At 40.4% G+C, this 16,781-nt stretch overlaps 2 protein-coding genes and 1 long non-coding RNA gene across 3 annotated transcripts in view; 2 read left to right on the top strand and 1 right to left on the bottom strand.

The window, feature by feature from the left end:
- Positions 1-16,781, top strand: part of LOC311289282 (uncharacterized protein) — a 333,082-nt gene that overhangs the window by 226,685 nt on the left and 89,616 nt on the right. The gene's annotated exons all lie outside the window — the stretch shown is intronic.
- LOC311289772 lies at positions 3,880-4,311 on the top strand. Its single transcript, XR_014627227.1, has 3 exons — positions 3,880-3,951; positions 4,080-4,160; positions 4,243-4,311. It is a non-coding gene; the product is annotated as an uncharacterized lncRNA (long non-coding RNA).
- On the bottom strand, positions 11,167-16,767 carry LOC311289874 (uncharacterized protein). Its single transcript, XM_084408125.1, has 6 exons — positions 15,738-16,767; positions 15,468-15,645; positions 14,898-15,115; positions 14,383-14,655; positions 14,111-14,217; positions 11,167-11,894 (listed from the first exon to the last, which is right to left on the bottom strand). The coding sequence occupies exons 1-6, from the start codon at positions 16,757-16,759 to the stop codon at positions 11,677-11,679; spliced, it is 2,016 nt and encodes a 671-aa protein (XP_084264251.1). The 5' UTR covers positions 16,760-16,767; the 3' UTR covers positions 11,167-11,676.

The raw sequence follows: 16,781 nt of genomic DNA, 5'->3' as shown, positions 1-16,781 counted from the left end.
ACTTCAGCTTGGGTGATGGACGAGTCCGCCTCCGAGCCCTCAGCCTCTGCTTCTTCAATGGAAGACGTGACGGCGGGATTGAGGAGATCCTCGAAGTATTCCTTCCACCGTCCGGTGATATCCCCAGTCGAGGTCAACAGCTGCCCACCTCCACTGTAAACAGCGTTGGTAGGGCACTGCTTCCCCCTCCTGAGGCGCCGGATGGTTTGCCAGAATCTCTTCGAGGCCGACCGATAGTCCTTCTCCATGGCCTCACCGAACTCCTCCCAGGCCCGAGTTTTTGCCTCCCCAACCACCCGGGCTGCAGTCCGCTTGGCCCGTCGGTACCCGTCAGCTGCCTCAGGAGTCCCACAAGCCAGCCAGGCCCGATAGGACTCCTTCTTCAGCTTGACGGCATCCCTTACTTCTGGTGTCCACCACCGGGTTCGGGGATTGCCGCCTTGACAGGCACCGGAGACTTTACGGCCACAGCTCAGAGTGGCCACGTTGACAATGGAGGTGGAGAACATGGTCCACTCGGACTCAATATCTTCAGACTCCCTCGGGATCTGGTCGAAGCTCTGTCGGAGGTGGGAGTTGAAGATCTCTCTGACAGGGGATTCGGCCAAACGTTCCCAACAGACCCTCACAGTACGTTTGGGTCTGCTGAGTCTGTCCAGCTTCCTCCCCCGCCATCGGATCCAACTCACCACCAGGTGGTGATCAGTTGACAGCTCCACCCCTCTCTTCACCCGAGTGTCCAAGACATACGGCCGGAGGTCAGATGAAACAACCACAAAGTCGATCATCGACCTCCGGCCTAGGGTGTCCTGGTGCCATGTGCACTGATGGACACCCTTATGCTTGAACATGGTGTTCGTTATGGACAAGCTGTAGCTAGCACAGAAGTCCAATAACAGAACACCACTCGGATTCAGATCAGGGGGGCCGTTCCTCCCAATCACGCCCCTCCAGGTGTCACTGTCGCTGCCCACGTGGGCGTTGAAGTCCCCCAGTAAAACGACGGAGTCCCCAGTCGGAGCACTTTCCAGAACCCCTCCCAGAGACTCCAAGAAGGCCGGGTACTCTGCACTGCCGTTTGGCCCGTAGGCACAAACGACAGTGAGAGACCTAACCCCGACCCGAAGGCGCAGGGAAGCGACCCTCTCGTTCACCGGGGTGAACTCCAACACATGGCAGCTGAGCTGGGGGGCTATAAGCAAACCCACACCAGCCCGCTGCCTCTCACCATGGGCAACTCCAGAATGGTGAAGAGTCCATCTTCTCTTGAGGAGTGTGGTTCCAGAGCCCAAGCCGTGTGTAGAGGTGATCCCAACTATCTCTAGTCGGAATCTCTGAACCTCACGCACAATCTCAGGCTCCTTCCCCGCCAGAGAGGTGACGTTCCATGTCCCTAGAGCTAGATTCCGTGTCCAGGGACGATGCCGCCCATGCCGCCCGATCCACTTAGCACCGGCCCCTTATGGTCCCTCCTGCAGGTGGTGGGTCCACGGGAGGGTGGCCCCACGTCACTCCTTTGGGCTGAGCCCGGCCGGACCCCATGGGAGGCCCGACCACCAGGCGCTCGCATACGAGCCCGAACCCCGGGCCTGACGTCACGGTCCTCGAATTTGTAGGCATCATAAGGGTTTTTGAACCGCTCTTAGTCTGACCCATCACCTAGGACCTGTTTGCCTTGGGAGACCCTACCAGGGGCATATAGCCCCAGACAACATAGCTCCTAGGGTCGTTCGGGTACTCAAACCCCTCCACCACGGTAAGGTGGCAGTTCAAGGAGGGGTTGTTTGAGATCAGAAAAAATATTCTTACTTAAGTACATACAGTATCTCTCAAGGGGACATCGGATGAAATGTTCACTTTCGTAGCTTTTTTTGCATTTAGTTAGGTTTCTGGCGTGTCTGCCAGCTCAGAAAAGCTGAAAAGAAAACACGTAGCCAGTTTGTTATAAGCTGTCTGAGTCTGAAACAATGTCACCCAGTGAGTGGTTTAAATTTGCAGCTGGTTTCTACGTAGATAGCTATCTATTTGAATAAGACCACCTCCGAATCATATACGGAGACCAGTCAGACCTAGCCTGGCTCCGCCCTCCTGCGTACTTCCGCTCACTTTTATTTCCCTTCAGTACTACGTCTGGGATTGTGGTGTATTCTTTGGTTTTCTCCGATCATTTTTTTGGCGGTCCAATCAGCGAACAGAGGGAGTGGCTGAGAACAATGACGTTGAGGTCGTGCGCTAGTTTGAGTTGTAGGGTTACGTCATGACCAAAGGTTAGCGATTGGTTATGGCAGATCCAGAGTGACTCTGGGCAGATCCAATAGTTTTAAACTTCAACAGAGTTCCCGCCTACAAAGAAGTTAACGCTTGTCAATGGAGAGAGGCCAGACTCTCTGTACAAATGAAATGTACGAGAGTCTGGTAGAACCAGCCTAAGTCAGACAGGCAGCGAAGCTAGCCGCCGAAGGTACATTTAGTTTTAGCAAGAAAATGCGCATTCGCGTGTTTCAAACTCCTTGGCTGTTACCGCAAAAAGACACGTTTGGCGCGTGCACACTATCTAGTAGACTTGTGTTTTCAAGCGCTCAAATAACTCGCGCTACTACAAATAAAGCTGCATCTGATTATGCTGCGTTAGCCACTTTACAAGATAGTGTTGTCTCTGAGGCTTGGTGAAAGCATTGTACTTGTGGTAAATCAAGAAAACAAGATTTCAACCAGTGGTTCCTAAACTTTTTCTGCCAAGAAATTTTGAGAAATTGTGATTAAAGGAGAACTTGGTAACTTTTTTAACTTAATAAAACTGTCTAGAAATCATTTGGATGGTTAAACAACCTGTTCTGGTGATATTGGTGACTTTCCCCGCTCCCCCCAGCGTTCCCAGGCGGAAAACCAACCTTGCAACTTTGGGGCTACCGTCCCGGCAAGATAGAAATTGGAAGTCTCGTGAGAAGCGAGAACGGGAACGAGAACGAGCGCGAAACACGGATTGCTTTACGGCAATTCGACATAAACACACACGCCCCCCTCAATACTAGCTATTACAAACGACGATCATGGCGACGATGGATCACTCTCGTTTACCTGCGAAACGACAAAAAAGACGTTTATCGTCGGAGGAGGTGAAGGAGAGGAAAAAACTTGCTGACCGTGTAAGGGACCGCACGAGAGTTAATATTGGTCGAGCGTTCAATGAGTGGCGAGAGCTAAAGGATAGTGAACAATGCAAAACAGATGCTGACCTGGCGTTTCTACTAATGCAATTGTAAGAAACTCTTTGTTTTCTTTATTCCTTATTCTTGTTAGTGTTTATAAATGTATTCAATCCATCTGTGGTAACGTTAGTTAGCTGACTGGCTAGCGAGACAACGTTAGATTGCTAACTGCTGTATTAGGTTGCTGCTATAAACATTTGTTCACGTTATAAGTGTCAAACTTGACAGACAACTATTGTCATATATGCATTTTACGTCGGGACTTATAGTGCTACATAATAACCTAGGCTAATAACCAAGATCTGTCTCTGCATTTGTGTTTAGCATAAGTCAAAAATACCTGTCTGCTAACTAGAGTATATCGAATCATTTTATTTTGTAATGTATTAGCATTAGTCATCAATGTTTATTCATTTTTACATTGTGTAGAAAATTTACACATTGTGTAAAGGTGCCGCCTGTACTCTCGATTTTGTTGTAGCTACAAGCGCTGGCAAGCGACAACGTCCACGCCACGCAAGGGCCAGTCCAGACCACCACAACCAGTGGTGTCCAGTATAGGCGAGGAGTCGGATCGTGACATGTAAGTTTTTTCTTCCAAAGCAGTATTATTTCAGACAATGTCGATATTGCAGAAAGTGATTGATGGTTTGTTCATTTTTTCAATCAGAGAAATGAATGCTAATGAGATTGGTGTTCAAACGCTGGTTAGAGAGGGAGAAATTGAGCTTTTAGAATCCAGGTGAGCTTGCCTTGCACCTCATGCTGTATTGTACCGTATTTATATTTGATTTGGCTTGATATGTTTCTTTTCTGTTTACTTTCCACCTGTTTATGTAGTTGGTCATGTGTTTATTGTTATGCTTGCAGCATGCATTCCCTGGATATCAGTAAACATGAAGACCAAGATTCACCAGATGAAGAGGCGGTGAATGATTTGAGGAATACATAGTAAGTAATGTTTATTGTGTATCATATAGATCCACTGATTTATACAATATTTCAAATGTGTTTATACATGTTTAATTCACAGCATTGTCATGGATGATTTTTGGGGTCACCCAAGTACTTTGGGCTTGGAAGATGGGGACAGCTCCAATGAGGATTTTGTCCCATCTCTTCATTTCAGGTAAAATCATTTGTTTATTTTTTTGTAGTAAACAAGGTGGTGGCCTCCTCGTACAACTGATTAAATTATTTAATGTTTAATAAGATTTTGATGTGCTGTCCAATGCATACATATTTTGCCTCTTTTACACAGAACTGTTGGCGCCAAAATGGACAAGCTTCCGGAAATCAGTGTGGACGAAGCTGTGTTTGATTTTGTAGTAGCAGATATTGCTGTAGAGGAATCAGAATCAGAATCTGTTCCAGACCAACAGAGGATAACTACAGAGGAAGACCTAGTTGGTAAATGTGCCAACATTACTTATAATGACAATCTCCTTCAACTCGCTTGGCACCTGAAACTACCCATCAAGAAGTGCCAACACATAGACAGTCTGGTGTTCCATGCCCTGGTGTTCCACCATTTCAGGTCACTCTGAAACCTCGAGGGACTGGAGCAGTTTTGGAATGGGTAAGATGGTGCTGGCAAATGTGAATTTACATGCAATTTAGATCCCAATCTTCACATTTTATTCAGACCCATAGCAACAATTTTCTATATGTCAAATTATTTAACTTTCATTGAAATGTTTTCTGGACATTGTAGTGTATGATCATTAAAAATAAATAAAAATAATTAATAAAAAAAATAATAATTCTTTGAAACTCCCAAATTTGAAATTTGTGTATGTAGATATATATGTATATGATCCAAACTTCACACATAAATCAAAAAGCATTAGAGACGGTACCTTTCTGTCACAATCCACACACACAGGAAACAAGAGAGATCCAATTTGCAGTATTTATTGGGGTAATCCGTACTCACAAAACCAGTCCAGGCAAAAGGTCAAAATCCATAAAGGCAATCCAAAACCAAGAACAAAACAGGAACCAGACAGAAACAAACATCAGAAGTGGTGTGAAATGTTACAAGGACTCAGTGACAAACACTGACACAAACAGGATATATATACGGGCCATTCTACAGAATTGGTGCAAAGTCAGAGTTGGAAACATCTTGAAATTTTTTTGTTTTTTCCCACAAATTTTGCATGTATGCAAATTGTATAATATCCAAGGTACGCTTTTCTAGTAATTGTGCAGTTAATTCTCATATTGTATTTTCAGAAAATGCTGGAATATTTTCCTTCTCCCCAAATTTGTCACTACCGAAACACAATATTAAATAATTTATTAAGAAGGCTTATAATGACCTATTAAGATTTTGTTTACATCTACCTTATAAATATATATTTTTTCTATTTTTAAAAAATATTTTTACTGGTTAAATCAATAAAGATTATAATTTTAATAATATTTTAAGTGTGATTTATGAGATTTGTTGTATTTTGAACCCAATCTTTCTTTGTAGAAGGCATAAAGTTTATCGTACTGATTTCAAAGTTAAGGATTCATTAGTTTGAATATGCATTGAACCAAACACTATCATAACATCTTAGTTGATAATTCAATATACTTTATTTTTGACAAAACATCCCATGTTACGGTAGTGACTGCATTTTTGGTAGTGACAGTAATGTTTTGGTAGTGACCACAATAATTAGTTTGCCATGGCTGAATCAGACTGTCCACATTTTATGTTAAAGGTATAGCGGAGGATTTTCTTTTTCCGGGTGGGTAGTGTAAACTATTGGTCCACCTAAGTGTCAATCATTCTGGTGATATGTTTACGTAAGGCCGTCGTACGTGCTCGTCCCTTAGTTTTCGCTTTCTGCGCATGCACACTTTCAGGTGTTTATGTGTGGTGAGCTAGAGCTAAGCCATTCATTGAAGCTCGCCGTTTCACCGGGTCCTTTGAAAATGTCTGAGGGTCGCAAGAGAAAAAGTTTGTACGAACTGTATGAGAAGAAGAGAAAGGCCTCAGAAGAGAGAAACAAGATCAGAGTGTTTTTGGGAGATTGTTTCACACGATGGCGTGCGCTGAAAACACAGGTTGGGCTTCCCACTGATGCCTCAGTCGCAAAGTTTCTACTCGACAGGTAAAGTTTGGCATGCTATTTGGAGAAAAAGTGCAAATCTTCTTTTGGAAAGTAATCTTGTATGAGCGATGCCGACAGCAACTTGTAAACAGAGCGTGCACGAGGAGAACCTCGCACACGTTTAATAGGCGTTCCCTCTCGGGAGCAGGTAGAGTGTTGCGCATGTGCATTTTTTCAAAAAGTGGAGAGGGCGGTTCTTATCTAAAATTCGGAAAGATCCTCCGCTATATCTTTAATATAAATAAATAACTATGATGCACATATGCAGTCAGTACATATAGCAGACACACATCTGACAGTAAATATCTTATAAGAACACCTAGAGCTATTCTATACTTTGGGTCTTGAGGTGCAAGTGAGAAGAGGTATGCTCCTAGATTTTTCTTCCCAAAAAAACAACAACTTACAATGTAGACTCAGAACCACTTTGTTTTATTTGCACATTTTCAACATTTTGTTTATGAGTCATTCAGATAAATCTCCAGAACCACTGAACTGTGTGTGTGTGTGTGTGTGTGTGTGTGTGTGTGTGTGTGTACATAAAACATTAATTTCAGAATAATTTTCCTCATTCAGATAAATCTCCAGAACCACTGAACTGTGTGTGTGTGTGTGTGTGTGTGTGTGTGTGTGTGTGTGTGTGTGTGTGTGTGTGTGTGTGTGTGTACTGGTGTCTGATCACCCTCACTGGAAGTGCTAGGTGGTGTGGAAGCCCTGCAAAATGTCTCCACCTCTTTTTGTCTTTTCACCATCATCCTGTGTCTTTTCCTCCATGCTTTTCTGACATCTCTTTGCTCCCTGTCAGATAATTCACTGATACTCTTCAACTTTCCTTCTTCCCTTCGTTTCTTATTTCTTTCTCTTTCTTTCCTTAAGTATTCCTCGTACTTCACTGGGTCTTCCCTCAACCTTTGTTTGTATTCTCTCTGTCTCTCTGTTGTAGTTTTTCTATTTTTTTTAGGCATGTTGGTGTTTTATGTCACTCTCCCTGTCAAGTTAATCATATAAATTAACATTACTGACAACAACCTTACACCTAAGCTAGTATCATGGACTGCAACCTTAAGTAATTGTAACCTCATCACATTACAGAATTTTAACAGAATATTGCATACTAAAACACTACTAAAACATACTACAGTAGTAATTATTTGCATAACTGTACTAAAATGTAGTTTATTCCTCCAAATAAAGGATTATGTGTTCCCTTTTGTCACTACCAAAACAATGTCACAACCGAAACTTCAAGAAAATGTTTCGGTTGTGACTGTTTTGGTAGTGACAATTTTAGATACTTTTGAGCCTAGCTCGAAGATGCTAATCAGCACATGGTTAGCAATCACTGGTCAGAACAGTTGAACACATATAACAACTAAATTTTATGGAATAACATCCAAAAAAAAAATCTCAATAGCAGAAAAAATGAGTTTGGTAGTGACATTCCTTAAAGTTACACACAGATTTTTAGACTTTAGAACACATTTACCTCAAAATGATGGGATCAATCTACTCACCATATAGCACATGAGAGAGAGGGACACAGGAATATTTCCTGATCAAAAATGTAGGAGTGTGGTTAAAATCAGTCTCAGCCAATGGACTACAACATTCACTGTTTTGGTAGTGACATGAAAATGCGGGACATGTTTTTTTTGATAAAGTTTCATGATTTAAAAATAAAATATAAAATAAATATTTTTTTTAACTTCATTTTAAAAAAAAATATATATATATATTTTTTTTAAAACAAGAATGGAAAAATTTGCAAAATTTTTTTCAATATCATTTTCACAAGTTGAAATTTAGGGGTTAGGGTTTGGGACAGCCACCTCCTAATTGAAAGTAGCCCATAAATTATGATTTTATATATATAAAGCTTACTGATATCTTAAATATTATTGTGGGTTTCAATAGATAATTGAAGGATCTTAGTAAACATCTAAGATTTTAATAATTAAATGCTTTTCAAATGTGTTTTTTGGATGAGGGACAGCAGTTTGCACCAATTCTGTAGAATGGCCCATACACAGACACTAACAAGGTGAGGGGAAACAGCTGAGTGCAATGATGATGGGGAACACCTGAGTGCAATGATCAGTGGTAGCCAGACAGGATGATGGGAAACGTAGTTCATGATGTGAGTGACACCGGGGAAGAAGGACATCTAGTGGACACCCGGGGAACACAAACCCAACACTGTGACACTTACAGGGACTAGTGATTGTAGCCATTACATATGGAAAGTCTTGCACAGACACGGCATATTTGGTCGCACATAACTGTTGGATGCATGTTTTATCCGGTTAATTAGTAATAATACTTTTTTTTCCCTTTACATTAGTTATGCCCCTTCGGACACAGCCAGTGGAAGTGGAACTCGCAGTGATTTATAATGCCTTTTATTCTATTGTCTGTTGGCTGTAGGAGATGGCCGGATGGACTCTCCTGGTAAGTTTTGAGTGCATATGTTTAATTTCAGTGATTAAGGACATAGTTCATTTGCTGACAGCTGTGCTTATGCTTCAGGACACTGTGCTCAGTATTGCACGTATACTACAATTGAGCAAGACTCCAGAGACATAATACACATCGTTTCTGTCGACAAAAGGGAGACTAGTCGCAACTCTGTGATCATGGAGAAGGAGTGCTTCATTCGCACCATGGATGCTCTGCTCCCAAATGTAAAAATAAAAGAAGTGGTTACTGATGCTCACCCACAAATCACCGCATTACTCAGTAAGCAGAACTTATGTGCTATATTATTTGAAGTCTTGACTTCAATATTGTAATTGTCCATTTTTTTTTTTTATCGCAGATCCTGAACGTGGACGATACAAAGCATGGGGTTTACAGCATTCTCTTGACATTTGGCATGCTGCTAAAAGTCTAAGCAAAAGGCTTCGAAAGGTATGTTTCCATCCACACTATCATACTGGGAGGGTACTCAACAATGCCATATTAACTATGCACAATATTTAAAGCAGAATATGTTGCTGGTCACGTAATTCGTGCTGCTGCGACTTGCAAGCGACCCCATTAATGTGAGCCACAGTATAAAACAGATTATTTTAGCATGATGTACTTCCCATTGATAAAAACAGTGCAAATAGTTTCGTCTCTTTGGATAAAAATCAATAATAGGCTAAACTGTACCATGATAATATGTCCGTAGATGACCTACTACCCATAACTGTTACATTAGAGTTAGGGGATAACAAAGATTGTACAGTTCCCATAAAACATAAACCCAACAACCCAATGGGAATATATCCTTGTTGTGTAAAACATCTGTTTATAATCTGTGATTACACAATTCCAATACGAATAGCACCGGGAGGCGTCTGGAATAACTGCATTTTTAAGCCAGCTAATTTTACAGTAGGCTAATATTCAGAATGTCCTTCTCGTATAACGCCAACGAGCGCACAAATGGGTTTCCTTTGTGAAATATAGCAGACCACCGTTTTATATAACAGTTTAAAAAAGCTGGTCTGCTATTTTTCACAAAGGAAGCTCAGACAACAGACAGACAGACAGACAGACAGACAGACAGATAGAAGTTTAAATGTGTTAGGCCTATATAAATTTAGGAACATAACAAGCATTACAATAGCCTAAACTGGAACCTTGGTAAGATATGCGCTCGTCTTCACAAAAACGACATACAGGGTTTTTAAACATCTGTGTGGAGAAAATATTGTTTATTCTGGGCAGTATGGCAAGCCATGGCAAAAAGCAGGATAACTTGTAGGCTATAGCCTACTTGAAAGGAACACAACTTTGCAGAGTAAAAAGTTTGTGTTGTTGAATCATATTTTTTTCTAGTAGGCTACATCTTAAAATATAGAGCTCATGACAAATAAAAGTTCCAGATGGACAAACATTAAATGCAAAAACCAGTGTGAATAACAATATCTTAAAATAAACTAGAGTGGATACACAGATATGGCCTATTTATCAATGAAATTCATGCATTTATTTGTCATTTAAACTGATGCAAACAGGGAAAGAGAGTAGAAAACACTTATTATCCTGTCGCCCCCTCTAGTGGACAGCATTAAGTGTTACGACCTTCATTGCTCAGATAACGCAAGTCAATGTATTTTTTGGGAAAGTAAGTCTGACCAGTTAGAAAAGATACAAGCGAGTCAGACCAGTCTGAAGGTCTGAGCTGAGTTTGCTCAAGCATTTAAGTTCTAGGCGGAGTCAATTTCTCATAATAATAATAAATAATAATAATGTTTAAATATATGCTGGCTTTCTCAAGCCAACATAATAAAGAAAACTCAGAGAAACATTGACCAATTCAGTATGTAATAACATTGCATTAGTTTTATAATAAAACTAATAACATTTTTAAAGGTATGCCGTGCTCTTCAACCGACATGATTTTAATTAATCCCAAACCTGGTAATTTTGTCAGTATTAATGTACGTTCACTGATTCTAGCTTCTCTCTTTTCTGTCTCTTTCTTTTCATGTGAACTGAGTAGGTTACACATGCTTACATTCATAAATATAAACTTTATTTCTATTAAATTTAAATTTAATATTCCCGCGACTGCATTTTCCAAATAGCCCAATTGAGCGGGAAAACCGTGACCATGCCTACATTGCTTACGGGTGAGTTACTGCCACATACATATTGTTTTTCCACTCATTTATTTGTAATAACAAATGTCGTTAAACCAAAATATTTTCTCACAATAACGAGATTAAAATGACTTTTTTTTTGTTTAGTTTTTTGAAATTTTCTTTTTTTGTTTGGCCGTTAAACAAGTGATTTCTGTCAATATGTACAATAAAATTAATTAATAATTACTCCATTTATGACACAGAAGTAAAAATTAAACAATTTATTGGCAGATTTTTCAGAAAACGACAGTTACAAGTATAAATCCAACATCATGCAGATTATTAAGAAAACATTTTTGCAATACATGTGTGTATGTTCAGAAACTCGCCTTATTTCACTGGTTATGAAGAATTACGGGATTATAAATTCTGCACGGTTTTAAGTATTATGATTTCATAATTTTTAAAGTTTTAATCAGAAGAAGCTTAAAATAGGGCATGCTCCGGTTCTGAGCTGTAATGCAAGCATCTGTCTACTAAAGAGAAGCTGAACATTTGCTTTTGGATTTTATTTGTTATATATTTTCAACATTTAATCACAACCCAACACCAATCTTATATTTGGAATACAATACATGTTTTGTGGAATAACCCTGTAATACTTTGACCTTGTACATGTTTAAACCCCGAACCCAAACATTAAAACATGATCATCATGCAAACTGAAGTGACCATCACCACCATCACCATCATCTTTATCATGAGGTGTTGAAGAGAACACGTTCATTTTTCCTTGAATCCCTGCAGTAGTTTTCCGTACTCTTCAGTGTTGATGTCCTCGTGCCGATCCTGATTCACCCACTCATCCAGACGCTCACGCTGCGCCTGATCCAGGATTCCCACACGGCTGTACTCCGACACCAGGTTTCGGTATCCTGCTTTATAGTAGCCTCGGATGCCTTCATCCGACAAAACGCAGCTCTGAGACGGAACGCTGTCACCTGGAATTACACTCAAGAATATTATTAAATGCAGCAACATGACTGCTGTTAATCTTAGGGTGTATTCACCCCAGGAAAGTCCGCTAGTTAACTTGCTTTGGTCTGGACCAAATACAAAGTAGATTTTTTTTGTTTGGTGTGGTTCGCTTTCACACCGCCCATTTTGCAAGTCAACCAAATTTTGTAAACAAAACCACACGTGTGCTAAGGTCATCCATTCATTGGACAGGAATTCTCAAGCAGGAAGTGTAAAAACAGGCAATTTATGGAGATCTTTCGTAGTGCAATTTTTATTCTTTCACTGATTTGGTGTTATCAGCTACTAACGCAATATGAAGAAACTTATGAGCATCATTAGGAATTTGCGAAGACGAAGATGTGCTGCAAGACGCTTGAGGCGGAGACAACATGCTCTTAACTGATAAAGTTCAAACATTATGAGTGAACAGTCAGTAATAAAATAAGAACAAATACACACATTACAAGCAGAGATCAACACTAAATAACAAAGTTACAAAGTCTAACAGTAGTAGGCTATTCAGTAACAGAACTTAATAATTAGGCCTAAATGTAAAATAACACTATTTGTTCATTGTAGAAATTGAATATAGTTTCATCTTTGTTAAAGCTGTATTTTGTTGTTTTATTAATATTAATGACACAGACAACAGTGGGAATATTGGGTGTCTGCAGTCACTTTAAGACCGATTGCACGGACCGAAAAAAATGACAAACATCATGGTTTCTCAACTATGACAAAACCGAGAGAATACTTGAATGGAACATAATTTTGCGTGCATGTGTCCATTCAAGAGCAAGGAAACTGTGATGCAGTAGACCCTTGGCAGGCCCGCCTGGGTCACCTCGAGTCTACTGCGGACGTGTTACAGTCCGGAAAAATAAAAATAAAAATGATGGCTCAACCCGTAGCACTCTTCATGAGTATGATGGATTTATTTACAAGTGCCCAAAGTCGAATAATCCAGTGAATATATATATATATATATATATATATATATACACAAGTGTACAGTCCCGTAAAACAAAGTAACAAAACAACAAAAATAATAGTCCGATGACGTCATAACCGCTCGCCCTACCTGAGCTCGAGTTTGCTGGCGCAGCTCCCAGCAACCGTTTTACGCCAACATATAACAGACGATTTAATACATAAAACAAATAAATAATGAAAATGCATGATATGTCCGGAAGAAATAACAGAAGGGAAGTGTGGAATGTGGATGATTGACTAAGTGCTATCGGGATCGCGTGTGCACCCGCTTCTCCAATAGCGGCATCAACAAGTGAGAAAAGTGTGTGTGGTTGTTGCGTGTATGTGTGTGTGTGTGTGATGTGTGCCAGTGCTGCCGCTTGCAGCGGTGAAGAAGGTCACTATTCTCTCTCTCTCTGCGTGCGTGCGCACGGCTCTGGTCACAGAAGTCCTGATTTTCGCCTCTTCTTCTGCATTTAAAATTGTTTGAATGTGTAAATTAGAAAGACAAAACACGTCGAAATGAATAACTTTCACTCTATGATGGTTACATTTAGCAGTTAATCCATGAATCACATTCGTGCCGAACCGTTGGGGGCAGCTTGTCCGTAGGGATATCACGGATCCACTGGGATCCGTTGCACCCCTAATAATGTGCATTTCATCACCCCGAATTACATAGTAAAAATCTGAACCTGTCAAAAAAGGCGCAGTGCTTTCTGCAATTGGGTCGGTTCATGTTCATGTCCCAGAGTTCACTTGGAACCGGACCGAGACCAGGTTCAGCTGGGTCTAGGTACGGTTGTTTGGTCAGCCGAGTGCGATTGCTGTGTTCACACCTGCCCAAAAGATCCGCACCAAGGGGGGAAACAAACTTGAGTTTGATTCAATCGAACCAAACAAGGCAGGTGTGAATACACCCTTAGACTATCAGTTGTGTTATGCTTTACATGTAATATTATGTGTTGAATTTACTGTCTTACTTCTTTGTCTTCCTCTGATATTTGTGCTACATGTTGATTGTGTTCACTGCTGTCTGTGACTTCTGTAATGTTTCACCGAGGCTGCCATTTCATTCCACTGTATCAAAAACTCATTAATCTCTCTAATCTAACTTGTCAAAGATGACATTTTCACCGTATGACTGGCAAATTTGACAAATCACAGTATCTGCTGTAGGGTAGATTATACATGTGTTTTGTAGGATTAACACAGAGTTTTTTACCTAGAGCTTCTCTGAGTTTTTGTGAAGTAAACGGGTGATGAAGAATCATGGAGTGTTTCAGCAGAAGCTCCACGTCTCCACTAATCATTGAGTCTGCTAGAAGTTTCCTGTAAAAGCAAATTTATTTATTTTTTTAATGAAATAATCAACTACCTAACATTTGTAATGCTGCATCTAAAATGTTCAATCTTCAATACTTCTCCAAATTCCTGTAGTGTTCATTCTGTATAACTGTCTTGCATGAGGATTTGGTCCGTAACTGTGAACGTTACCTGGCCATCTGTGAGCGGCTGCTTGGGCCCGTAGTTAAAGCTCGTCTGTGATCTTGTCCCAGAACCTCCATGGCAATCAGGTTCTGTCCATTATTGTCAGTCTTTATGCTGCTGATCAGTTTATGAAGCTCAGGGTTTTTATTTTTAAACTCGCTCTCTGAGTTTGGGCTTTCTATGAACGTCAGAGCTCGTCTGATGGAGTCCTTGGGTGGAATATGGCTCGTGTTCAGGGTCTCTGTGTCGTTCTTACTGGACCTCCGAGCACTTTGAACACTGTCCAGAGAGAATGAGAATTAGTGACAATGTATTGGATCTTCCTCTGGCTTCTGTTGCTGTCTAGAATAAATGGATAAATGACACTCCTGGTTATCTATACTATTTGTTAATACTTAAATTCGAATTATTTTTATATAAATATTTACATCAGGTTATTCCTCTTCCTTTTTTATTTTCATGGATCTCTGTACTGTTGTGAATAAATAACAGAAACCCCTTTCAGCAATCAGAAACTTTACCTGTTATATTCGCCAACTAATCCAAGATGGTACATTTTGATGAGGATACGTTCGTCACTTCTGATGAATTTAACACTCTGTAAGTATTTCTGCAGTGCATCGTCTGTCTCCTTTTTACTTCCTCCAGTTATGTCATATTTCCTAGGGTTTTTGTGACTGAAGTCGTATCCTCTCTGGAGAATAAGCATGGCTTTGTACGATTCAATGTTTGTCTGGATCTAATGAGAAATTAAGAGTGTGAGATTAAACACAGTCACCTGCACATGTAATGAGAGATGATCCAGATGAAGTAACACTGTACACTTAATTATTCGTCAGGAATGGGATTATCATCCATCTATTGTATGTACTGCTTATCATACACAGGGTTATCTATCTATCTATCTATCTATCTATCTATCTATCTATCTATCTATCTATCTATCTATCTATCTATCTGTCTGTGAAAAAGCAAGTGATTTCAGTACATCAGTAAATATCAGCAGATCAACAAATAAAATCTGTCTTTTGCACTCAGGATGTGCACAAGTTGTTCCATGAAAGAATCAGAGACAGAAATTGTGTACTCACCTCATTTTTCACTTTCTCTCGTAGAATCAATGCTTCCTTCTTTGGGTCTTCTGTCTTGCTGCCAGTTGCTTGTGCTACAGCATGATAAAGAGCACTCTGATGATCCGAGTTAACGCTTATTATCTTGCCATCATCCTGCACAATGTCGAAATGGCCGCTGTACAGCTGTGCATCAGCTCTGTTTTTAAAAAATAAAAGAAGTTCATAAGCATTCAAATTGCAATGTATTCATATATGTGAGCAGTATAATGCTCTAGTAATTAGTCTTACTGTGATGTATGTTGGGCTCTTGCAGATTTGGTTAATCTCAGTTTTATATCGCCAGCTGATTTGCTGGTTCCTGGGTAACGTTCCTCAGTGAGCTGTTTCCCATTTTCATCAATGACAGTGAGTTGAATTCCTTTTCCATCAAGCAGGTTACTTTTTGTGAGCACGTACACATCAAGAGCTTTAACAGGCTGATCAGTTTTGCACATTTCTTCTGTATACTGCATTAGTTTTGTTTTGTCCTCATCTGACAGCTGTTCCACTTCCTTGTGGCTCGCAGATTTCTTGTTGTGTTTTTCCCTCTGGTCATCAAAGAAATGCTGAGTCTTATGTCTGCGCATGACCTTGTCTACCGCCTCTCCTGCAGCACTATTCAACTCACTCTTAAATGTGCTGGTCATTAAAGAAGTCATGTGTGTAGAACAGGAACTGATGAACAGCTCAGAGACTTTCTGTGCGATAATCTGTAGAAGTTCTCCTTTAAGGCGTTGTACATCATGTAAATTGTGTCGTCCATCTTGGTCATACTTTGTCATTTCTTTCTCAAGCTCACTGATGCTCTCCAGTAATTCAGGAACACATTTCTGGTCTATAATCTCCTTTGTTGGTACGGCACCCAACATTTGACAGAGAGTTGTTGAGTACTCAGCTACTTTCAGAGCCAGCTTTGCTGTTTCAAGCACACCTGACAGTTTTGCCTTATTCATAATCTCTGTTGCTCCTTCACACACCTCAGAAAGTTTGCTGATTACTTCTCGTGCTGTGGTACAGTCCAGTATGAGGTGAGGAATTATCTCTTTGCAAAGCATATCAACTGATTTTTTTATTTGATTCTCATAATTCTGGTCAATTTTGAAATTCTCTTTTTTCAAGGCAGCTTTTGGAACACCTGAGCTGATGAATTCGACAAGAGTCTGATCCAGTTCACTGCTCTGCTTCACTGATGAAGTAACGACATTCTCAAAACTGCTTTGTAAAATCTTCTTAAAGATTTCCTGAAGTGCTGCATCAATTGCATAGTTCATGGCAGTGAGCACAGACTTTTTC

The sequence above is a fragment of the Rutilus rutilus genome (genome assembly GCF_951802725.1).
Source record: "Rutilus rutilus genome assembly, chromosome: 4".
Classification (NCBI taxonomy): Eukaryota; Metazoa; Chordata; class Actinopteri; order Cypriniformes; family Leuciscidae; genus Rutilus; species Rutilus rutilus.
This window is presented reverse-complemented; position numbering and strand designations above follow the sequence as displayed.